Consider the following 25,532-nt stretch of genomic DNA (forward strand, 5'->3'; position numbering starts at 1 on the left):
TGTTCATCTTACCAGTGACATGTTGTTTTTGGTCTCTAATATGGTAAATCCAGCACATAGAACCTCTCCTCTGTTGTATCCCTCAGTGGTGGGATGAGTGGGCAGCGACACTGAACGCAGAGCGATGACGTATGGATCTCTGAAGAGGTAAAAAAAACAAAAACCAACAGTAAATCCTGCAGGTTAGAGGTGTGTGACCTTTGATGTGTTGTTGACATCTTCCAGACACTCATTCTACTGACCCAATGCCGCACGGTTTCCTCTTGGACGCCAACAGAATGAAGTCCTGGAGGATCCCATCTCTCTGATTGGCCGAAGCGGGGGATCTCAACCCACCGTGACCCACTGATGGAGCCACCACACGGTACAAGAAGTCATCATCGTCCACCCGGTGAATCAGCTCACATTTCCTAGATTAGGACATACAGGGCACAGATGATAAAATGTAGTTTATTTGAAATAAAGTGAAGAAAATTTGATGATACTGTTAAAGAAATAGTTCCTTATTTTGGAAAATCCACTTATTCACTTTCTTGCCAAGAGTTAGATGAGAACATTCATACCACTGTCATGTCTGTAAGATAAACATTAAGCTACCAGCAGTCTGTTAGCTTAGCTTAGCATAAAGACTGGAAACAAGGAAACAACTAGTCTGGCTCCTAAAGCTCAGCAGTAAACATGCTATATCTTGTTTGTTAATCAATATGAAAAGTGAAAAATACAAGTTATGGTTTTACAAGTGGTTCAGTCCCAGAGCTACATACTCAGTCCAGACACAGAGTATGTATAGATTGTTCATCACCTGAAACTTTAAAGACCTTGTATTGATACATCTCATTGGACTTAAGGCTGGACCATATGGACAAACTCAAATATCACAATATTTTTGACCAAATACCTTGATATCGATATTGCAACAATATTGTAGGGATGACTATTGGTGGTTTCACAAAATATTTACACAATGAGACTTTTGATAAATAATCATCAGTAATGTGGATATAATGACTAAGTGGATAAAAGCAAATAATAGAACAGCTAGAACAGTCTGGTAAGTTCAGAAAATTACATCACTTTACTGTAATGCAGCCAGCCTTTAAAACCAGGAAAACACAACACTTATGCCCTGTCATGATATAGATATAATATTGATATATTGCCCAGCCCTGATTGGACTATTCACATAAAGTGAGACCTGTGTTTCTACTTGGCCACAGTCACATAGCTGCCTGCCAGAAACCAGCAGAGTCTACACCAAACTAAACAAATAAGGCTATTTGGCTTCAGCAAAAGGTGAACTTTGTTTTGTATGCAATGTTAATCCCTTCTGATTATGAGCCTAAACCCAACTATACTAGCTGGATTCTTCACTGCAAAGGAAAAAAATGTGTATTTGTGAGATGTAACGTGTTAATTTGTTCCACCTTTTATGTTGCAGTGCTAACTGCTCATCAAAATAACAAAAGTTAGACTACTAACAAAAACCATCAATAATTAACAATTAACAACCACCGAGTAACAAAATTAAAAATATCAACATTCTGTTAAACCAACCAATGCTTCATGTCACACTAGGGTGCAATATCAATTTGAGGCTGTCAGATTGTGTGCTGAATGCCTGGTGAATCATAGTGCTATGATGTAAATAGAAATATATGAAAACAAAGGTGTGTCTTCAGCTCATATCATCCATCTGAATGGCTCCTATGTTTTAAAATGCAGCAAAGTCACACAAACTTCTTTTCTGTTTCACCTGCATTGCTTTTGTTTTTGTGTGTAATGGATGTATTAAAGAGAACAAGTGTGTTTCCTAAACTTTCTTCAAAAACTGAACTTAGTGTCATTTAGTGTCAGAATTTGGGCCCTATCTTATGTCCAGCACAAAGCGGCACCCAGCGCGACACAAGTGTCTTTGTTAGTTTAAGAGCGACGCAGTTGTCATTTTCCCGTTCAGTGCCCACACTCTTTGAATAGCAAATGCACTTGCGCCCATCAGAGCGCCCATGGGCGTGTTGGTCTTTGAGGTGTGGTCAGGCGCTTTGTTGGTGCATTGCTATCTTGAGGCAGCAGAGAGCGATTGCACTATTGACCAACAACAACCTGGTCTGAAGTCAATGGCGCAGTGTTTCACTGTTATTTTAAGGGCACATTATCAAGACAGTAATATGCACCTACATAGGCTGGTGCACAACATAAACTCTGCTTGTTAAACACACAGTGTGCACGGCCATGCAGCAGCGCACAGATATGCAAAAGATTACAAATAAAAGGATTACAATGTGAAAGATTATTACTGTGTACATCAACATATTTTAAAAAATACATGTCAGACATGTGGTTTGTAGATGTGGGTCGTAGTAGCCGTCACGTTGTGAGAATTTGGTCTTAAATTTCAGACACTGTCAGAATTTTATCTCAGGTGGTCTTTGGTTGCCAAAGCTCCACATCAGTCATCAGTGGACGTGTCTTACAGTGAGATCTAGGACACTGTTTTGAATCGATGACCAAAGATTTCACCATGTTTCTCTCACATAATATACATAACATTATATCATTCTCAAAATGGCATGGAGCTATGGATTTCAATAAACTTCAGGACTAAAACTTATCAGTAACATGGTTGTGTGTGATCTGTTACCTCTAAAATCCTATCCTGAGCAGGATTGGTCATAAAGTATACCCTGACTTTTATACACACAGTGAAAAGACAGTTTGTCAAGCTTGAACTGATCTTTTATAAGCATTTATAACCATTTATAACCATTTATAAGTGTGAGTGTGTGTGTGCGTGTTTGTATGAAAGCATTACTGATAATGTGTGTCCCAGCTTGTCCGGTTGCTTAGGTCAGCCAACAGATAAAAGGCTCTTTGAGGAGGAACATCCACCTCCGCTTCCACCCTGAAACTCAACATGGACTTCTGCTCCAGCGTGTAAAGACTAACCTAGGAGCCAAGAATAATATTAATCATCCAACTCCTCATGGGGAACGAAAAACTCTCTTTCAAGTAGAGAACAACAGATACCTTGTCTTTCTCAGAGCTGAGGCGCCAGTTGTTTCTAGCAGCCAACATCTTCAGAGCTGAAACATTGTTGTAGCTCAGATACACCTGGAAAACACACACAAATAAGTATACACACAGAGCACAAGAGAGCATTTTGATACCAGGCCACTGTATCATATATCATAAGCACATAAGCAGTGTTTACAAGAAGATATAAAGAATCAGCAGCAGCATTTTCTGATAGCCATCTGATGAAAATCACTAAATTCTCCTATCACATGCTACAAAGTTTTTCATATTAGTCTACTGCTGAATAAATCTGTATCTTTGTCTTTGAAGTATGACATTTATTTTAGTTTTATTACTCAAATATACTTTATATTTCTGCTTGATTTTTTTTACACATTTACTTCATTTTCAGGCAGCCATCGATTTCCATTCATTTCAACATAGTATGAAAATTAACCTGCAGAGACTTGACGCTTTCTGAAGATAGTTAGATTGATCTGTCACAGACAACATTACATCTGCTTTTAGTGATGTTAAATTTAAGCTATTGTTAAATGGTAATGCAGTAACTCAAATAAGTCAGATAGCATTTCAAGGTTGACTGAAAGTCATATTTAATCATCCCTCGTTGAAGTCAAAAATAATGTCAACATGTTTTTTAAATGTATCATTAATGGTTTTGTATTATTAGATTGAAAAAAGGGACTATTTGGGGAAATATCAGAAATGCACCTTTTTGTCTGAGCAGGGAAGTGTGTCAGAGGTTTATTTGTCTGACATCAGGTGGCAGGCTACCATTGTTACACCATACAGAAAGGAGACAAAGTAAACTAACTGCTGAACTACATATCATGGGCAGACAGTGTGTTGTTAGCAGTGGTATTGAAGAGTAAGAACCAAACCAGCATCAAAACATACCAAAGTGACATTTGCAGATAAGTTATCTATCCTGCAACTGACTTTTCCCCGGTGAATGTTTGTTTGGCGGCTGGTTCAACGAGCTAAGCTGCAGGACATGTGTTCATGTTTGTAAATTGGATAAGAAGGAGACTTTAGCAGGAAAGCTAATGTGGGTTGTTGTTGACAGTCTGTGGCTCTTGTGTTGTGTAGCAGGATGCAATCAGGCTCAGTGTGACCATCTGCTCTGCCTATGACGACACCCTACTGCTTTATTCAAGATTTGATTGGATGTATCGAAATAAGGACTCAAGCTTCGTCAGCACATGACAGAATGCATTATTTCAAATGCAAAACTAGGGGGCAACACCATGAAGTAAAAGAATTTAAAATATAAATTTCCCCTTTTTGGTTTTCTCAAAGGACAACTCAGGACAAGTGATTTACAGAGCAGTTATGTTACTGTAGTAGACAAAAAAGGCGGCCTAATTTCAGTTGGAATTTTGACTGTGATAACTATGCTGGACTAACTTTCATATTTCACTGAAATTCATTGAAATCAAATCAAAAACATGTTAGATGAATGCTTTGGAAAATGTCAAGTAGTATTATAAAGTCTACCAATTAAAATTTATACTCTCTCAAATATGAATGATGATTTCAGTAAATGAGTAACTACACAGACCTTTGACCATAATAACTAATAGTAGTTTATTGTGACTTTACTGAATGAGTTGTTTAACAGAGTTACAAGTTCCTAACTGACCTTGTTATCAGTGGTGATTTCCCTGTTTATCTATGTAGATGTTGATAGAGCAGGTGTTGGTGAAACACTATCTTATTGTGTGATCTCAGATAGAGAATGTTCCTTGGAAAGTTGACCTATGTAAAGGTCATTGTTATTTCAAACAGATGACAGTTTTACAGGTTAAAGATAAAAAGCTTGCTGTTTGTTTGTGTGTGTGTGTGTCTTTATCTACTGCTGAACACTAAAACACAGTTTATCTGATAAAATGACGAGTAAAATTACACTATTAGGATGCTACAGCTACATTAATGCTGCTTATAAATAGTTAGCAAGAAGCTAACTTTCTGTCACCTTCTGCTCTCTGCTCTATTTTTTTTGTCTGAGAATATAACCAAACACACAATACAGGTCTTGTGTTTGTCAGATGTTTTTGTATCAGTTGCTGCTTTAATTGCCTGAATATCTGTTTTCAAGCACCAGGCAGTTGGTGTCATGGAGGTCAATAAACAATGCTATGCCAAAAATCTCAGAGTTCAGTCTGTGAGGATGCGACAGTTTCAGTTTTGCAGTTTTCTGATGTGTTATTGATCATAGCGATCACAGACTGATTCCTAAACATCCCTCACCTGGTTTGTGGGGTCCCATGGTACAGACAGAGGGACCTCGCCCTGTTTATGGGAAATTATGTATTTCCTGAAACAGCAGCAGGGGAGCAATTAGGAGCATTTTTGATATTTTCAAGTGTACAACACAACACAATTAGACCAATAAAAAGTTAAATCCCTCTTAGTTTTAGCTCAAACAAACTGAAAATATCATACAAACTGTTTGACTTCTGGTACACTGAGGTGGACATCTAAAAGCTGAGAAAGAATGTGTTCTTTACAGGAGTGGACAAATAGGTCACCTGTCCAATCTGATCTTCTTTCTGGCTATGGCCTCTTGGAACCTCCTCTCCCCTTCCTGTAAATGAAAGACATAGAAGGGGCTCATTTAAGCATACAATAGTGTTATTTCAATTAAAGGTGCAACATGTAACATTTTTAGGTATTGCTGTGTTATTGTAAAATTAAAGGCATACTTGAGCAATTAAGTTTTGCACTTCTATAACATTGTCGGACTCACCAGAGACAGATTAAAAAATAATAAGTCAAAAATAAGTCAAAATGTGGGCAGCAGAGGCTGAGATATTCTAACTAGCTCCGAGAACACTGGATCCTACACTTCCCATAATGCACTTAACCTGATAGCATCTTTCACTTGACACTCCCTGACTGGCAACATCTTTCAAACTACTACTATATTGAAAGTACTACTGTCAAAGAATGAATATGTAAAGCCACAAACATAACACCTTTCACGCTGCAACTCAACCATTCACTGCATGAATCATAAATCCAGGAGTACAACACAGATAAGAGTTGCTTCACTGAACATTATGCCGGCCCTTCAAAGGGTTTGTGAGTGGTGACGTTTTTCCGCCAGCATTCTTTCCACTTGTCAGGTCGTGTCAAGTTTATAGCTCTGGTCTTTGTTGAGCCAAGCGTTCACACTTCTCCAGTCCCAGCTCTGGAGAACTTACCGAGAAGATTATATGAAGTCAACTTCAATACAAATTCATATGACTGCAGTCTATACAGCTGGGAAATGATTAGCCATATGTAGTGCAGTATTTGAAAGGTGGTGGTGATTAACAAATCCAATCTGTTATCATTAGTTATCATCAGTAGTAACACTTTGTCAGTTTCTGAAAGTTATAAAAGATTGACCCCACCTGACCCACTGTTAGGTTTTCACCGGCTCATGTTTTGGAGTGTATAGCGTAGTGCCTGCCAAAAGCACACTGCCTGAATAAGCCTAGCTAATAAGTGCTTAAAAGTCTTAACCAGCAGGCACGACTTTATATACAAGTTATATTGCTTATTTTCCAGAATATAAAAAAAGTTATCTCAGCTATCTAGAAGCTGCAGTCAAAAATCTATTCCTGATTAAAAAAAAATGGATCAAATACTCAAGGACAATTATCAGCCAACTCAACTCAGCGCACACAGAAGACAACTTTTTGATGTAACTATTTGAAAAAACTATCTTTTTTATTAGAGTAAATCTCACAAGGAAGAGAGAAATAAAAGAATATGAAATAAAGGTAAAAGACCCTTCAATGCCCCCCCCCCCCGCATACTATAATATAATTTGTACAGTCCCTTAGTGTCTTTTAGCTCATTGTTTTGGTTTTACACACTGCAACTTTACTGTTTTGGTTCAGTCTCTCTTATCATGTGTCTGTCTGCATGGAAGGCGCTGATCCTTACTATCTCAGAGACAGCAGAACATGTGGCCATGATACAGGTTGTTTTGGTTGTTTCTGATTGGCTGGCAGGATTCCAATAAAACTTAACAGGGCACTTTAAACAAAGATCCGGTCAACATTTTGACCACCTTACTAAATCAGTCCACAACCACAGCAACATTACTTTAGCCTGATTCTTAACTACAAGTTAAAGTGATCATAAACAAACTTGACACATGGATTATGATTTCAACACCTACCTTGTTGTCCTTTGGTAAGTAGTCATGACATAATCACAATAATACATTTCATCAAGTCCTGATATAGAAAATAATGGACTCCATCTCACCTGTTATTTTCCCATATCAGCACATCTTGTCATGCATTACTGCGAACTTTGATTGAAATTTCTCATATTTCATCCAATCAAGTATTTGTACAATAAAGTGAATAGCTAGTGGGGACTTGTTATTTCTGTACCACCTTTCTGAATCAGAACATCTTTGTGTGTTTTTCATGAGCAATTCTAATTCTGACTCACCACTGGTTCAGGTCGTATCCGTGGTAACGTACATGGCTTCCCATGGTCATCGAGCACCTCAAAGGTCATGAAGGCAGAGTTTATGTGCCGGTTGGGCCCTTCCTCCTGGTAGGCCTCTGCTCGCACTCCTACCTCGATGCTGCAGGACACAGAAAACTGCTAATTTGCTCCATTCTTACAACAAACTATTTTTCTTTGCTGTATATATTGAGTATTTACCCTTAAATACTGAGCTGTTGTTGTGATCTGTTGTCTCCAGATGGATCGCTCATGTTTAATCTTATCTGATGTTATCTTCTGTATCTTTATGACAGTTTCTGGACACAATGATACCTGTTTTTGAAGGCGTTGTTGACTATAGCCCTCAGAAGAAGTCTGTCTCCAACTTGAGAGGGTCCTCTGAAGGTAAACATGTCGATGGTCCGGAGAGTCGGGTGAGCCTGACACAGACGGCTACAGAGAGAGAGAAAGTATACAAACATTTTAAAAAGAAGACAAGAGACATTTCTGGAAATACTATTCTGAATGTATTTGTGTGTTAACATAAAAACTGTTGCAAGTCAAGTGTTTTTGAAGGTTGATACCAATACCAATGTTTTTAGATCAATGTTTTCAGCTGCTGATAGTTCGTGCAGACATGTAACAGCTAAAACATTTAAGCTTTATATTCACCAAACTTGAATAACAAGTCTTAGGTGTTTACTCCATGTCAACAAAATCTCTGTTGTTTCAAACTTCTCCTCAGGGTGGGAAAGTTCAAAACAAAATACAGACCATCACGGGACACAAAACCTCTGAATCAGTGAAAGCCAGAATCAAGGAATTCTTTTAGGTGGGTAAACAGCTTGCTTAGGCAGAGTGAGGATGATTTTACACACTGATACTACAAAAGCTGTTTCCCACTGGAAGGTATGATTTCACCAAATATCTGATGCAAAGTAAAAACAATAAAAACATATTCACTAGCTACAGTCACAGAGGAAGTGATCAGAGACAAAACCCTGATATTGGCTACATATTTAAGTGTGTGTGTGTGTGCGTATGTGTGATTGTACCTGGCAGCAATCGTAGCAACATTCACCATCCAGGCCATGATCTGTCCTCCAAATGTGTTCACCTGGTGTTTGGACAAGCAGAAATGAGTCCTTTAACATGATAATGACACAGTGTTAACATGACAGTGAATAAAAGAGTCATTGGAGGCGTGCATGAATACAAAACAGCCTTTAATGTCACATAATACCTCATGTTTAAATTCACAAAAACATCATTTTAAATGGATTTCCATAATATGGTGTATTTTGGCATCATATCAAAATGTTTATGTTGATTTGACTCATTTGGACGGCTGATGCTTCATATTTAAATACATTTTTGCACAGACAGAGTATTGTAGATTTTGGTCCCCATATGTACATTGTAAGTACATTATGAAGGGATCTTCTAATGGTCAGTATGAACAGGAAGAATGATTATGGCAAGAAAAACCTATTTCAATGTTCATTTCAGGACCTGAATATTGTTTTAAGGCAGAAAAAATGTGAAACTATCCTTTAATACTGGGATATAAAGACAGAGAGGAAGTCAAAAAGTTACATGAATAAATTACCTGATGGTTAGCGTGTGGAGGTAGAACCAGTTCAACACTCTCCACCTTGGTCCTCTCTGCTGCCACCGCATTGCCAACTGCAGAGTTGTCAGCTGACAAACACACAAAGATTTGGAAGTGAATGAAAGCTTTTAAAGGATAAAGTTGGCATTATCCTATATTTTTCTAAATGTTAACAAATCCCATCGAAAGACCAAAACCAAGTGTGTTAGTCCATCTCTCAATACTTCCCAGCTTGTCTGTGGCACATAGTCCTAAACACATTGGTTCCTACTGATGTTCATATCTAAAACCGTTTCACACATACACAGTACATAGCTTCATTTTTACAAAAGCCTCAGTAATTTCCTAAAACAGCTGGCCACTGTAGTTTTTAGTAAAAGTTACACAAACAGGAGGAAATAGTGCCTTTGTTCATGGACTATTTTCAGCTGCGGATTAATCCATATTTGTTACTGAGCCAAAATAACGTGTGTGTTCATGGTAATGCGGGAACATTACCAGTCCAGTGCAGTGATGTGTCTCACTGATGTGTTTTTAATAGTTTCAGTTCAGCCCTGCGTGTCCAGAAAGGGACATTAAATACTGAAATACAAGTTTTACAGATACAATCATAACTCATTTTTGACGCAGCTTCGTTGTGTTTATAGCCTTGATATTTTGTAATCAGTTGTTGTCCTAAACTTTCTAAGCGGTAAATCTCCCAGCTTGTGTCTTCTTAATCAGGGGAAACAGCTACATTTGATGTGGATTGTTGTACACTGTGATGTGGCAGTGTGCCTACCCTGCTGGATAGACCCATGGGAGAGCAGATCCCTGATGATGTCATCGTGTACCATCCTGACCCTCCGTCTCTCAGCAGCCACACTGTATTCAACCTGCTCTTTCTGAGTGTGGGGTACGATGGGCTTCAAGATGACCTGTGAGGTGATATGTCAGTAAGTATGTTCTTTTAGTGCGACTCCTTTGACTGTGACAGTTCAATAATGATTTCAATCTAGTTGTGCAGCCAGTATTAAAGTAAGTTTTCACATCACACACATTTATGAAAGCCACAAAGGGTTATAATCGCGCCAAAATCATTTGCGTTCCATATGACCCATTACCTTCTTTCCAGTGTTCGTGCGCTGGGTGACGAAGGTGGCGTAGGCATGACACACCCTCCAGTGACGATCAGAGAACAGGTCCTCACAGCTCACCTGTATGCCCACCTGGGATGGGATAACAGATAATCTATGGTCAAAACATATGTATGGTTAATTCATATTTTGGGGCACTATCCTCTTTAAAAATATCTTTGTCAATATTGGAATAAATTACAACTTTAGGAACCTGTAGCCATGAGTTTTAGTTTAAAAAAAAGAAAGAAAGAAGCAGCTCACAAATTTTTGGACAGGACAGGTAGCTGGACATGATGTTGGAGGTTTAGAGTCTGTCTGATACATAGCTGTAGCCCTGTTATTTATCATGCTTAACCCTTCCATCGTCAGCCCTGAATATCTTGCTCTGAATAAAGCACAGTTAGTTATCGGCGGGCCCATGTGTTGTGTTGTGTTTACTGCCACAGAAAAGGACTAAATCTTTGGGTTATTTGCATAACAGAACAGAGAAAGTATTTTTTATACACAATGTAAACATAAACCTATGTGATTGTGTATACAGTGTAAAAAAACGATTTAGTGTACTTACACTTTAAGTAATGTGACCTTTCGATGAGTAACATGTAGTGTGTAAAATACTGCATTTTCCAACTCAAACCCTTAAACCAAACTGACAGGAAAATCATGAGTTTCCAAAAACAAATGATAGCTGCTGAATCATGAACCTACAGTTACATTATCCAGGAGATTCCTGTGTGTCTATGTTAAAAGAAAACAGCAGCTCTTCCCACTTTGCAACTTTATTTTAGTTACAAATTCAAGTGAGTTCTTGCCTTACAAGTTTACTACAAAGTAAAAAAAAAAGGGGTATAATAGTAACCATGTAAACAAAGCCAGAGTGCATGTTTGTCTTTGTGTGTGTGTGTGTGTGTGTGTGTGTGTGTGTGTGTGTGTGTGTGTGTGTGTGTGTGTTTGTAGAAATGTGAACTTGTCTGACCTCCATACTGGTGTTAAAGGCTCTGTTGACCTTCGCCTTGATGTTCACCACCTGACCCACACTGAGCAAGAGAGAGAGAGAGAGACATTGAAGAAGAATGAGTACATACACATCAGCAAATATGAAGAACCTACGCCTCCGCACACACACTTCCTCTTACCTGATGGTGTGTTCAAAGTGGATGTCATCCATGGAGGCAGTGACGCAGGGAGACCCAGCATGCCGTTCAGCTGACCATATGAAACAGAGATTTGTCATTTCCTGTCTGGCTAGTAGTCAGTGGTTACAACATACACTGGACACTCACACTCAAACATATCCTCCCTTCTACAAGTACACGCAGAAAAATAAGCATCACACCACATGACCTAACCTCAAACACACACACACACACACACACCTCACCAGAGAGGCAGGCGGTGGAGTCCATCCATTTGAGCAGTTGTCCCACGCTCAGCTCCTGTTGATGGTTGCTGTGACAGGGCATCACTATCTGACTCATTTTCACCTCCGATGGGTTAACGCTCTCTTCTTCTTCCTCCTCTTCCTCCTCCTCTTCCTCCAGATCACCTGAGACTCTGGAACTCATCTTGGAAGCTGAAGGGAGAAGAAGAGTTTCTTATACCTATAAATAAACATTCTTGATACTGTTCTTTAAATTTTGTTTTTTTTTAACAATTGTGATCAAGGAATGTGCTGGGCAGACATTCTACAGTTCAGATAATTGTGTAACTTTTATCTGGTGGACAAACTATATTGTGGTGACACTGTTTCAGAGCATATCTTTTGGCGGTCTAAGTTTTAAACCAATAATACCACCAATAACCACAAGAAGACATTTTGACATGTGACAGCAGGAGAAACACAGGTGTAAATAATAAAATGAATGATGGCTGAATTCCATTTAGCTGTTTCAGTTTCAGGGTCCTGGTGTTGTTCAGCTGGCTCACTGTCACACTGTCACGACTTCTTGAATAGAACAGAGCCATTGTAAATATTATTAGTAACAGCTGTGCTTTTCCTACTGTGAAAAAGTCAATAAAGGCTTTTAATATACAGTTTCTATTTATTCCCCATAAGACTGTCTCTGGAGAACTTTTTTTTTACCATATTTAAATCACCCTATTGATTTTCATGTAGCCTTAGTATGTAGTCTGCAGATGTATTATGAGCTCAACAAGAACATAATAAGGATAAATACATGACTAGAATAATAATACAAGAATATTAAAGGACTCTGATTAGGGTGTGGAAAAAAAAACATCATCAGGACATCCCAAATAACCCTATTAACCTTTGACTTTCCTACAAGAAATGTTTAAAAAAAAAAATCATTTCAAGCAGAAGCTCTGGCTCAGGGACCGGCTGCCAACTCTCACTTAGCAGGAGGCTGGACTGTTATTGGTCTGCCTGGTAAAAAGAACAAAAGGGATCAAGAGGAGGCCCTGTTGAGGGCTTCAGATGCATTTACTGTATTTGGCCCAGCAGAAATTGGGACTTTTTTTGTTCCCAGCTGTTTCATAGTTTGGCAGTTCCTTGTTTTATGTACTATCTGAATAAATTAAAGCATGTCTAGGTTTCAGACATGAGTGGTGTTACATGTTCATTGATTTCTCTTTTTACCATAAACATCTAGATCCAGTTTCCTGAATAGTTACACCTGCTCAGGATATGTAATGTGAACACTAGTAAACATGTAGTAGAAGCATGACGCCCATGTTTATTGTAGTTTACTCTGAACTACTTTACTACTATACGGATTAACTTCTCGATGTGACGTAAACTTTGAAAAGCAATGTCCCAAATGTCATAAATGTCTCATTAGGTCTTGAGGGTTGCACTCACGCAGCCAGTGATGGCGACATAGTTTACTGCAACAGTTTCCTGTAACATGATTCATTTCAGACAGAATCTGAACCTCCTCTACGTTCCACAGACAGACGTTACATCTGTGAGGCTGTAGTGGGCTCACTTTTAAAGCTACAGATACTGGTATCATATGAAACTAGGAGACCTAAGGAGTCTTTTGGTACCAACCATGTCATGCTAGCTTGTGGGGAAAGGGGCTAAATAATGTTCCACATTTAGGCTAAATTTTGACAAGGGATAAGCTGGCATGACCATTTACAAAGGGGTCCCTTGACCTCTCATTGAGCCCAATTGTATTCATGTGTGATGATGTTAGTCCCCTTAGTAGCCATTCCATTGTGTTGGAACCTCTAGGATAATCACAGCCTCATGAAACTTTACAACCACAAATTAAAAACCAGGACATTCAGAAGATGTATGTTTTTCCTAGATACATTGATAATAAGGGTTTCTGAGCAAAGGAACAGAAGTGCTCGCCATCCAATCGCTGAAAAATGCGACAGAGATCTCCAAATGTCAAAAGTTTTTGATACCACATCAGCACAGCATGAATTTTTCTATGGTCTTCCTCAAGGTTTTGGTGTCTTAATGTGGTGTTTTGGAGGGATTTTTGACCATTTTTATCAATTCTTGAGTGGTCAACAATGGTTAAATTTTGTACCAAATCTGTGTAACATCAACCCAAAACTTGTTGCAACAACTTAGAGACATAATTGAGCATGGGAATGACCATAATATACCGCCATCATAATGTTCTAAACCCTTATACACTCAACTTTCTAAATTTGAATATGCATCAAAACCAAAACACAATGTTCATTACAAATTTATGACTTGACACACATTGCTGAGCTGCATCTCGAATTAATCTACCGGTTCCCAGCTTTCAGATGATGTATATCACTTCTATGTGGCATATACTGTTGACCTGCTGTCTCCACCTAAAACCCACATCATTGTGTTGACATTGTGTTGAGGCAGCTTTGGTTGGCTGGCTGATGGTTCGAACATTAGGTTGAAACAGAGAACTGCATGGTGGAGTTGGAGCCCTGCCAAACACCCCAGAGAGCCTTATATATCCTGTCTATCATGAATGCATCGACCACACAGATAAAATGAACAATGCAGTAACTAAGCAGTTAGTAATTAGTAGGATAAATACCTGCAGTCTCATGAGTATATTTAAGTATTTAACGTTAGATGAACAGATGTGAAATACAAGGAAAACATACAGCTGACCGTTCATGCACTCAGAACAAACTCCACACAGTCACAGATATGAAAGACAACTTCACCTTAAACATATGACACAGAAAATATCGACAACAGAAGTAAAACTTTGCTATTCACATAAAGTATGTAATCTTTCATTAATTAGCTAGAATGTTACGAGCGAGCAGCTCAAGTTAGCTTATAACTAAAACAAATCTGTGACGCAGACGCATAGCTGGTTGGTTAAAATACAAACTAATGCTGATAACTTTTTGAGTAAACGTGGAATAAAATGTAAATATGGCAGATAAACTCAGACATGTTCGCGTACTGACCTGGCAGAGACAAATAACAGTATCAAGCTAACCATTAATAGGATGTATTAGCAAAGGGTGTTCCGGTCATACCTTTCAACCGTAATGTTTCTAACGTTAGTTAGCGAAAACCTCTGGTATTTTACTTTTATTTCTGTTTAACTGCTTACCTGAGTGTGTTTACCTGTGTGTATTTACCTGTTTACCTATGTGTGTCTCCATGTTTACCTGTGTGTTTCCATGTAGAAAATATGGTAAGTCTTGTCTGTTCAAGACTTTAAGTATTGATCATATGTAAACTGAGGTATTTAGTGTATCACTTGAAAAGAGAATACGTAGATACACGATCAACTGACAGACAATGGTCGACCTAAACAGACCAGACTTACCACAGAACCTACACCTGCAATATCTGCTCTTTTTGATGCATGGCACTAATTGCTCTCAGTATAAAGGCAATACACCTGACTTCCGGTATGTTTCTGTGTATCTTTGGCTAACTTGACACAGCTCAATATAAGGCAAATTGCAGTTTGGACTAGAAAACAAAGTACTACAACTCTGATAATGTTTTGATTTACCTTTCTGTAGCTGTGAGTGCTGTAGGTCTCTTCAGGCAGGCCTCACTCTCTCTCTCTGTTTGTCTCTGAGGACAGTTCAGTGTGTTTTACAGCGTCTTGCTGCCGTTCCTTTGATTTGAGGGCGTAGACTGACTCACACCGCTGTGCTCCACCTTTTAAGGAAAATATGCTGACATGCAGTCTGTCCGTTAACACTGCACTCTCTTTTTTTTTTTTTTAAATGTAAGAAACACATTACTCTCATGTGAACAGATGTAATCCCGTGTGAACCAGTCAGTTATGTTAGGTCTAGTTTTATGGTCAGTAAATGTAAATGAGGGGGGGTCAGCCACCCTGCAACTTTGGAAACTAACTTATAGAAAAGTGCAAAATCATTCAATTGGTTATTTTTGACACTTGACACAAGTTTGAAATACTCTCTTTCCCCTGGGTGTCTTTAAAGTGATTTATTGCAACTTTGATTATTAATTTTAAAGTTTTAGTCACAATTTGCATCAATCAAATATATAGATTTTTTCTCTAATGATATATCTATGCATGTGTTCTTGCATTGTCTCTTAAAAAGACCTTTTGACTGTAATGACATTACCTGATTAAAGCCACTCTGTAATATTTTTAAAAAATCCTAATCTGGCGACTCCTGGTGGTACTATCATGAACGACAGACAGTAATGTACACCATCACCTGCACCAATTTCCATTGTGATTCGTTTCAGTTTTCTATGAAAAAAAAAAAGCCTGCCATCAGAATACTTATGGTGACATAAAAATACTACACATTACAAAGTAACTATAAATATCAGAATTACTAAGCAAAGTTGTTAATAATGTTAATGATGGGGCAATCTGGCAGCCTAGCGGTAGAGGTACTCTTTTCCTGTCATATCTCCACTGTCACTGCCTAATCATGGTATAAAATACCTCAAAAATAATATTAATGATGGCACAGTTCCATCAAGTGTTGCAGTAATTCATTACAGTGAGCCACCATGCTAGCGTACAGGAACAAGCTCATTTAGCTGGAAAGAAGCCATCATTGACGTATTTAGTTGTACCTGTGCTTTTTCAGATATCACATGTCAAAATGTCTATTGACTGGGCCAGATTAATGGTGGTTGTTACAAGACATGATCATAAAGACAGCCATTCAGTTCTGTGGATAATTGGTTTGCCAAAGATTCACTGTAGACATTTTGATATGTCACAGCAGAAAAGGCGCAGGTGTAACTAATAGCATTAATAAAGACTGTATTTCATTTAGAGACCGGGGACATGTACACATAAATGGAATGCAGCCATTATTAACATTATTAAGTACACCTGTGCTTTTCTTGCTGTGACATTTAGAAAAGGTGTGAAAAATGTCTGTTCCTTATTGTGCATGGCGGCTAACATACATAAAACAGATCATTATGTTAGTTGCACCTGTGCTTTTCCTGCAATGACAGGTCCAAATGTCTGCAGTGAGAAAAGCTCTCATGTTGTGTGTAGAGGTTTGGATGTATGTTAATGTCTCCTGTCCAGAATGATTTCTAGACATGCTGATATTTCCATCACTTCTAGACATTTTATCCTGTTTATCATCATCTATATTTGCAACACAGCACCCTAAATGGAGTCGGTTCCTGCTGTCTCTTCCCATGAGTACTACTGTGTCATAACAGCTTTGAGGATGAACATTCGTAAGAACTTCACACAAAGAACTAATACAAATATGATCCCTTGTTCATTTTCTAAGTAAATAATTTTCACTAGCACAGTGTAAAAAAAAATCAAAACACACTTGTGTACATATTCAGAATGACACTTTTTTATTGAGTTCTCATAGTAGCAAGAACAAACAGACAGACAGAGTCAGTGTGTCAAAATGAATTTTAAAGTTTCAGTGCGTTTAAATTACACACTGCAGCATGTTTTAGAGAAATTGGTTTTCAGATATATTGGTTTAGATCACAGACACACACATACAAACACACATACTTGTCTAGTGACTCACTGCTCAGAGTGTGTCCATCCACACACACACACACACACACACACACACACACACACACAAACACACACACACACACACACACACAGACAGAGGTATGTAGTCCTACACAGCTCCGTGTAGGTACAGGGCCAGGAACCTGCTGAATGTCTCAGGTTTGTATCCTGTCAGACCAGCTGGTACCTGCAGGGAGACACACAGCAGCCAATCAGAATCACTTAACTGTTGACCTCTGCACCTCTTCTTACCCCGTGCAACCAGACATTATCGTAAGAACACAATGTCATGCAAAAATGTAATTATTGAAATGTTGGTAATGGAATCAACTGCTTCATGTCCTAAACTGTCACATGACAAGATCATGTGACAGCCACAAACTGACACACAATCAATCAATCTTGTTGAGAGAGCATGGCTGTAAAAAAAAACAGCAGGTTTGGGAGTGATTGTCATACCTTCACTTGCTTCTTCTTGATGAGTGGTCGGACTTTTGCAAAATCATAGAGTTCAACGTCTTCTTCCAGCCACAACTGCAAATGATGAAAAAAGTAATGAGAAAGAGAAACAGCGAACCTGCTCCAACATCATGATTTTTTGCTTTATTGCTTAATCAAATTATTTGGACAGACAACTGTTGATGAGCTAGTTTTGAGGACAAGATTCTTTGCATAACGTTTGTATTTAGGTTACAGTATTTAGTCCTGAATCAAGGCCAGGTCACACCAACGCTAAATCTTTTGGTAAATTCAATTTGATTTCAAAGGAATCTGCATGAAAGTAAATCCACACAGTTTTTTTCACTTCAAGTTCGACTTTGGTTCACTTTAACAGGCGAACTTGAAGCGTTAACCAAAAGACCTTTTTCACAGCAGACACATGTGCAATTATTAACATTACTGATGGCTTATGTTGGTTCACCAGTATGACTTCCTTCCACATTTAAATGGGTACTGAGCCTTTGTCAATGTTATCAATTCCACCTTTACTTTTCTTGCTGTGAAGAAGGTCTATAGCAAGCAGTCTTGACAGAGCTGACGTGTGAGAAGATGAAGAGCCGGAGAGTCCAAAATAGAGGAAGCTACCTTTTTTTTTTTTTTTTTTTTTTTTTTTTAAGCTGTGTTGCATCATTCCCTTTTATTTAGCAAAACTAAAGAGCAATGGTTTGCACGAGACAGGAGTTGAACTTTGCCAACTCCCTATTAGTGAGCTTGTTTTCACAATGCCAGGAGGAAGTATACATAACCATTGTGAGAAAATAATTAGAGAAGTTTAGTGACTGACTAGAGTTAACAGCTACATCTAGTTCTGTAAGTAGTGACTAAGGCCTAATTTACATCTGGTGTTAACATGTGATCTGTGTCTGGATAATGACATTCAGTCTATGGGTCTTTCTATTTACATTTGGTATTAAAATGTGTTCTTGTTTTCTCAGTTGTGCCCGCACTGTGATCAGATCCTGATAATCAAATTAGACAGGCGGTACAGATCACATTTACACCTGCTGAGAACCAATCACAATGCGAGCCGAACCAATTCTAGAAGGGGTCTAGCCAATCACATCACATTCCAATCACAATACATACTGAGTGTATGTACACCAGCATTAACATGCAATTTCACTTATCCAGATAACATATCCAGATACAGATGGCATGTTAATACCAGGTGTGAATGGGGGTGACAATCACCAATCACCTGGACAAGATCATGTGACTTAATGGTTTGACTGCCGCTTTAAAGCATTAACCAGTATTAAAGTGCAAAGACTTGGTCTCGATATGCTCATAATGTTCTGATACTTTATAGATATGAGAGGGAGCATATTGAAGGTATACTCCACTGTAAATAAAACACTCATAGCCTTGAAAGGTGGCTCTGAAAAGACTGACGCTCGCTCCTTCACGGAGGACGGCAGCTGTAGTTAGCTTGGATTCCCAAAAGTTGCACCACACCCCAGAATCACAGCGAAAACAAAAACATCCATAGAACCTTCTCCAACCATCCAGCAACATAATCCTATCCCCTGTTGTTCTGCATGTTCCATCGTCATAGTTTCTCCACGATATTGCTGCATACGCTGTTTGTATTCAGTTACATATTGAAGTGAAGTGAGGATTGTTTGGATCACATGATTATGCAGCAGGAATGGTTTCAGAAAGTTCTATGGATGTTTTAAAGCATTTTGACTTTTTGCTGTGATTGTGGGTAATCATTGGAACATTTTGAATCCTGAAAAGATGGTGTGGCAACAAACAGTGCCCAAAAAAGCTTTGCTATGTACTAAAGCACAGCTGAAACATTTAGTGGATTAATCAATCGGCAACTATTTTGATAACATTTGAATTATTGTTTTAATAATTTTGAGGATTTGATGCTTTTCTTTGTCATACATGATAGTAAACTGAATATATTTGGCTTTTGAACTGTTGGTTGGACACAACAAGACATTTGAATATGTGATCTTGGGTTGGGGGGAGCAATTTTCACTACTATCTGACATTTTATAGATAAAACGATTCATAGATTAATCTAAGAATCGGCAGACAAATCGATAACAAAAATAATTAAACCGTTCACACACACGCTGCTAATTAGTATTATGACTTGTGTATTTATGTTTAAGTTGTAAGATTATAATAAATTTAGGTTTTGTGGTATTTACTGCAGAACTGCAGGTTTGTGTTTATTCAGTCTACCTATCATTTAAGCATTAGCTCTGTCATAGATGCATATCCTGCAGTAATGTAGCAACGCTTCCCTCGTAGCCATGTTAACATGTTGTATGTCTGATTCTCTCTCATACTGCTACAGAGTACATTCAGCTAATATAACAAAGCTGAAGCACCTGGTTCTTGATGCCGTCGTCTCCTGAGAGATCTGTGGTGTTGAGCTGGAAAACCAGAAACTGGAAGATTCTGCCATTGGTCCCCACTGCCTGGACTGTTATAGGATGATCTAATACACGCTGGGGCTGGGTCTGAGACACACACACACACACACACACACACACACACACACACACACACACACACACACACACACACACACACACACACACACACACACACACACACACACATAAAAACACAGTGTAGGGGGTAGAAAGAGAGAAAGATGATTATGATTTATATAAAATAAAGTTAGACAGATTGAGAACATACTACTGTATTTAAGACATGCTAGTCGTTGACCCAGACAACTCCACCCCGTTAACGGTGTGTGTGTGTGTCATTATGTGTATGTCCTTACCCCGTACAGTGTGTGTGCGCGGGCCAGAGCGTTTCCAAAGGTGAACATGATCATCTTGGCTCTGAACTGATCTGGGCGGAGCTTACAGCGAGCATCAGCTCCCTCCAGGAAGTACAGAGTGTGGGCATGAGGGTAAGGGTAGTCACCCCTGAAACCTGATTGGATGAGAGAGATGTCACACTCCTTATACTGTGCTCAGTCTCACCTGGAGACTGCAGACTACTATCAGACCATTATTCCTGTAACACGGGACAGGACCGGGTGTCTCCTCACCTGACGAGTTCAACTCCTTGTACACGTGTACTTTCTGCAGGTCGATGGTGGGCGAGACGGGATAGAAGGTTTCCAGGACGTGATCTGCCGTAGCTGCCACTTCCTGTTTCCCAGAAACCTCTGGGAGAGGATCCATGCTGCTATGCAGTAAACCGTTCTGACCCCTGATCTGTAACAGGTCCTCACCTGGAACACAAACATAAAACAGAAATGGAAGTCTATTAGAATGCATTCAGTACGTTAAGATTTATTATTATTTCAGGCAGCATCCGTCAATTTTATTCTTCACTGCCTTTCTTGGCAGATAACTACTTTCTTTGCCTGTCATTGTTGCCAACTGTCAGTCAGTGGAATCAGCCTGCATGCCTGCTAGTGTATGCGATACAAATAAAACAGGCACCCACTTGCTACTAGCAGTCAAAAACTCCACAGGGTACCTTTAATCCAATAATACCTCTTTTCCATGAAGCTGCCAGTGAATATCTCTCAGCAAAGATCCTCCTTCCAATGGCTGGGTGACTGGGCTGTAGAGTAGCACACAGATGGAGCAGGTTGAAGAGCAGTGTGTTGCTGCGGGAGGAACAAACCAGCGGTGAGTGAGGGGAGAGTGATTTTAAGCATAAATGTGCGTGTGCTGCCATCAGTTAGCAAGATTCAACCAAATATTTACAGAGTCAACACATTTGTTACTTTTGAAAAACAGCAAACTCCTTTACACAGTATAACACACACAAAAGGTGTTAATATAAGCTACTCCACGGTGACTTCAGGTGACTCTAAACAACTAAGGACTCCATTTTTTTTCTATGGAGACAGTGAAGATGCTGAATTTTATGCCTGGCTGCTTTCAACTTTGATCTAGTTCTTCATGACATTTCAATGCATAACCAATGAGATAATAGCATGGATGAAAAACATTTCATTTTGGGGGGCATTTTAGGCCTTTATTAAATAGTCTGCAGGAGAGAGATGACAGGAACTCAATTCATGAATTGTGAGTCATGGTTGGCGCTTCAATCCCCTAGGCTACCAGGGCACCCCTTAAGTATCCTCTACTCCGCAGTAGTCGAACTGCCAGTGCTTTCTTTTGTGTTAAGAGAAATGTATAATTCACTAACAGTCTGAGGCAGTTTTGTTTTGTTTCTTGCTTTTGTAACCTAACCCTGCGCTACACTTTGCCTTTGTGACTGTGCTCTGTAACCCATCTTGTGGTGAGCACAGATCATACCAGATAATGTGTGGAGAACCTAACAAAACAAGACCTGACCGACATCCATCACATTTTTAAAGACTGCTAATTCAACAAAACTCTCACTGAACTGACACTGATGTTGTCTAATCCAAGCTTATATTTAGGGATGTAACTAATATTTCTCTTTTTGATTAATCAGTTAATCACTTTGTCTATAAAATGTCAGAAAATAGTAAAAAAAAAAAAAAAAAAGTTCCTCACATTTACAAAACTGAAAGCAGTGACTGACAGTGAAGTAATCAAGTAAATGAAAAATGGTGTTAACTCTTCTTGTATTTGTTTACCAGATGCAGTAGCCATGTACAAAAAGACAGAATTTGCATCAGATTCTCTGAAAGTTTGCAGCACAGTTTGCAGTTTTTGTCGTGGTTTAATGTTTGTTAATCTACTACTACTATACAATTATACAGATGTTATTGTGACTTCACACTCTACCTGTATTTCTCTTTGTTTGGTCGGTCCTCTGTTGTGTCCCAGAAGCGGGCATGTTTGATAGCGTTCTGCACGCGCTCATCTTGATTTGGTATCTGATTGACAGGACTCTCCGCCAATGAGAGGAGATGAGGGGGCAGACCAGAGATCATCTTAGTTTTGGTCAACCACAGAGCCTGAAGCACACCTGAGAGAGAGAGACATGATGAAGATGTGAAATGCCACACAGTTTGGAAACATTATCGGCAACAGTAACATGCACTTTATGTGACGAGGAGAAAATGAATGCAAAGTGAGAAGTTCATAATAATCACATGACATGACATAAACTAACAAAACACTAGCAAAAGGTTTCTGTTATAGACTTAGACAGTCTCATCTGCCAAAGTTAGTGCAGGTTTAGGCTACTGTGACATCTTAAAATTAAATAAATTCGGCCTAACAATAATCCATCAAGCAGCACGTGAGCTAATAATCTCAGGATTTGCTTCTTCTCTACCCTGAGTCTGCTGTGAATAGATCGGCAGTAATAGCAGAGCCTCAGCCCTGTTTGTGTCTCTCATGTTTTACCTTTTACACATCATGTATGTGCTTGTAGTGAACACAGTAGTGACTCTTTACCTTCCAGCGCGTTGGTCCTCTGGTTGTACACATAACACGGCTTCTCTTTGTAAAGCGGCATCTCCTGAGCCGGAGGAGCTTTGTAAAACCTCGGGTCCTTGTAGTCCCGTTCCCAGTGTGGACTGGCGGGTTTAGCCAGCCCCGGCACATAATGCATCCTCTCCCCATATGTGACCCTCTCCAGTCCGGGGATGTCCACTCTCTCCCTGGGCTGCCGTGGAGGAGGAACCTTGGCTGTCAGACAGCGGCTGGTAGTGAGGTGTCTGCGGGCCTGCAGGCTGCCGGCTCCTCCATGTGCGGACAACCGCCTCAAACCCTTCATCAGGACGGCTTGAGAGAATAGCGGAGCCGCCGTTTCTGGAAACATGTCTCCTCCTGGTCTGCTTCTTATCGAGTATTCAAGATGAAAGCTGTTACTCTGACTAAAGTCATTGCCTGTCAAAGTAAACGCTGCTGTAGGGCGCCGACATGTTGGATTCTCTGACTTCTTCGGGGATTTTTTGCCAGTAAAGCAGACTTATGGAAGTAGAGAGCGCCCCCGACAGGTTACAACATCCACAGTCCTTCTGTGCAAAAATGTATTTAAAAGTTTATCTGAAGCTAATATGGAGCTTGATATGACTAACTCGCACTGCTGAAGCCTCATATAAGCTTCACATCAACTTTTAAATGCATTTTGCACAAAATGATTGTGTGGACACACTGTGGATTTTGGCCTTTCAAGACCTCTGTAATGCCAGAAATCTAATTCTGCTGAAAAAACACAAACACCTTTATTTTTTTTATTGGATTTTTTTGTCCAAAAAAGGGTATAAAGAGGTTGAGGTGAGTTTATACCCATTTTTTATTCTGCACAGCTCATTTATGATGGCATTGTAAGGATGCTAAACAGCCGAATAGTACACATTATTATGTCTTTACATCTGGTTTGAGCAGACAATTTCAGTAAGCCTTACAGGGGATTTTTGTCTGTTGTAAAACAGAAAAACAAAACAAAACAAAAAATGTCATGGCTGTCACTACAGGGTTTAGGACTATTACTAAACCCTTGGAACAACATACATATAGTTTTCGTATAGAATATGTCTTACAAAATCTGTTTTCACAAACCACACCAAAAGTAAAAATGATAGGGAATAAAACATGCTAAAAGATGAAACACAAATTAAAATATATCATGAACATTAGAACTTAGCAGGGAAGCAAGAACGTAAACACTAATTTGTAGAATCCAGAATAGATTAATCCTGAAGTTGCTTCATTGAAATTAAATAATAACTTAATTTGAGAATTAAAGAATGCAAAAACTAAAATATGGAATTAAGTTATAAAGGCGAATAGTAGAAACAAAACATTGTTGTGGAGAGAGATCTGCATCCTTCTCTTCTCTTCTCTCCTCTCATCATTTCATGTATTTTACAGCAAGGCAGACCAAACAGAGGAGGAAGATGGCACTTTTTCCCAGAAGCATCCAGAACCATAACTGACCCTGCAGACCTACGTGGACACAAATGGATGCAGATTGAGTTCACATAAAATCTCTCTATAGCAAAACTGCAGGAACACATAGAGATCAAAAGGAGGCAGAGTTAGAGCAAAGAGTGAAACACAGTGCTAAAACATGAGTATGAGAGTATTAGTCATCTTTACTTGATAAAGGTACATTTCAGATTACATTCATTTGGATTGACATTTGGTAGCAAACATGAGCAGAATGACACTGTATGTGAGAATAAGAGAAGCAGTAGTCCCATATATCTTCTGCTTTACTCAATTTAAAAAGAAATCTATGAAAGCAAACATCTGTAATCATTTGAATCTCATAAGCCACTTAATACCTAGTTGTAAAATTGAATCATTACTGAGTATTATGTTGAAGTCAGTTTAGTCAGTCTATAGCAAATATCTTATTCCATCTGTAAATCATCTGTCTGGATTTATGTGGTTTGAATTCTCCTCTCTGAATTCACTAGAAAGACATTTCAAATTTTGCAATTTGCAGTCTGAATCTAAGTGATCCAATCGTAGCAACTTGATGAACAATTGAATTTGAGCAACCTGAATATTGCGTTTTAGGTATTGGGCCTGAATCTGAATTTGTGAACCCTTAAAAACAAAGACAACATGAAACACCCTTCAAGAAATTTCAAAGAGGGGGAATTCAAACTGCGTATATATAGATAGATGGTTTTAAAGGACTTTAAATTTCACAATTATGTATTAAATTGCTTATACAATTCAAATCCTTATGGCCTGTCTTGGCTTCTGTACCCATCCAGCCAACAAGAGGAACTCCCAAATTTTCAAAGTAACCACACTTTACTGCTGAATTTCAAATTGTAATCCCTTACACTACATGAGTGTCACTCTAATGAAGTCACATTCTCAACTGTGGATGGCGCCCAAAATAATGCAATGGCATACATTTTAAATTGAAGTATATGTACAGCAGAAATATGTTGTTTTAATGACGATGTTTATTTTCATTTTTGTAAAGTTTTAATTTCACCCCATATTTCCTGATTTAGTTTAAAGCTGGCGG

General features: G+C 38.9%; 2 protein-coding genes across 7 annotated transcripts in view; both read right to left on the reverse strand.

Annotated features, from left to right (window-relative positions):
- The window catches only part of acot11a (acyl-CoA thioesterase 11a), a 16,643-nt gene extending 1,308 nt beyond the window's left edge, over window positions 1–15,335 (reverse strand). The window contains exons 1-16 of one of the 5 annotated variants that reach the window (XM_044367619.1): window positions 15,171–15,335; window positions 11,600–11,791; window positions 11,355–11,424; window positions 11,195–11,255; window positions 10,204–10,308; window positions 9,882–10,017; window positions 9,098–9,189; window positions 8,544–8,605; window positions 7,822–7,941; window positions 7,489–7,627; window positions 5,565–5,620; window positions 5,284–5,350; window positions 3,025–3,108; window positions 2,810–2,943; window positions 243–410; window positions 13–139 (exon numbers count right to left, since the gene is read on the reverse strand). In XM_044367619.1, the coding sequence (XP_044223554.1) occupies window positions 13–139; window positions 243–410; window positions 2,810–2,943; window positions 3,025–3,108; window positions 5,284–5,350; window positions 5,565–5,620; window positions 7,489–7,627; window positions 7,822–7,941; window positions 8,544–8,605; window positions 9,098–9,189; window positions 9,882–10,017; window positions 10,204–10,308; window positions 11,195–11,255; window positions 11,355–11,424; window positions 11,600–11,783 (1,605 nt within the window). In that variant the 5' untranslated portion in view covers window positions 11,784–11,791; window positions 15,171–15,335. Of the gene's footprint in view, window positions 1–12; window positions 140–242; window positions 411–2,809; window positions 2,944–3,024; window positions 3,109–5,283; window positions 5,351–5,564; window positions 5,621–7,488; window positions 7,628–7,821; window positions 7,942–8,543; window positions 8,606–9,097; window positions 9,190–9,881; window positions 10,018–10,203; window positions 10,309–11,194; window positions 11,256–11,354; window positions 11,425–11,599; window positions 11,792–14,610; window positions 14,693–14,787; window positions 14,905–14,978; window positions 15,037–15,170 lie in introns of those variants that run through there. The other 4 variants (XM_044367624.1, XM_044367622.1, XM_044367623.1 and 1 more) reach the window with 4 other exon arrangements.
- Window positions 15,336–16,964: 1,629 nt separating this feature from the next.
- On the reverse strand, window positions 16,965–23,488 carry mrpl37 (mitochondrial ribosomal protein L37). Of its 2 annotated transcripts, XM_044367166.1 has the most exons (9): window positions 22,991–23,488; window positions 22,373–22,556; window positions 21,140–21,255; window positions 20,686–20,871; window positions 20,413–20,567; window positions 20,009–20,140; window positions 17,619–17,693; window positions 17,227–17,346; window positions 16,965–17,196 (listed from the first exon to the last, which is right to left on the reverse strand). In XM_044367166.1, the coding sequence occupies exons 1-8, from the start codon at window positions 23,355–23,357 to the stop codon at window positions 17,269–17,271; spliced, it is 1,293 nt and encodes a 430-aa protein (XP_044223101.1). In that variant the 5' UTR covers window positions 23,358–23,488; the 3' UTR covers window positions 16,965–17,196; window positions 17,227–17,268. The 2 variants fall into 2 exon arrangements, with proteins under 2 accessions (XP_044223101.1, XP_044223100.1); XM_044367165.1 differs by having other exon boundaries at window positions 16,965–17,346.
- Between the last annotated feature and the right edge of the window lie 2,044 nt (window positions 23,489–25,532).

Source organism: Thunnus albacares, chromosome 12 (assembly GCF_914725855.1).
Source record: "Thunnus albacares chromosome 12, fThuAlb1.1, whole genome shotgun sequence".
Lineage (NCBI taxonomy): Eukaryota > Metazoa > Chordata > Actinopteri > Scombriformes > Scombridae > Thunnus > Thunnus albacares.

What these genes read in the sequence shown, in the direction of transcription:
- mrpl37 (XM_044367166.1), bottom strand. Translation starts at nt 23,357, where the DNA reads ATGTTTCCAGAAACGGCGGCTCCGCTATTCTCTCAAGCCGTCCTGATG. An exon ending in GAGGACCAACGCGCTGGAAG is followed by an intron (nt 22,557 to 22,990) that starts GTAAAGAGTCAC and finishes TCTCTCTCTCAG; the next exon opens with GTGTGCTTCAGGCTCTGTGG. An exon ending in ACGACGGCATCAAGAACCAG is followed by an intron (nt 17,694 to 20,008) that starts GTGCTTCAGCTT and finishes CATCATTTGCAG; the next exon opens with TTGTGGCTGGAAGAAGACGT.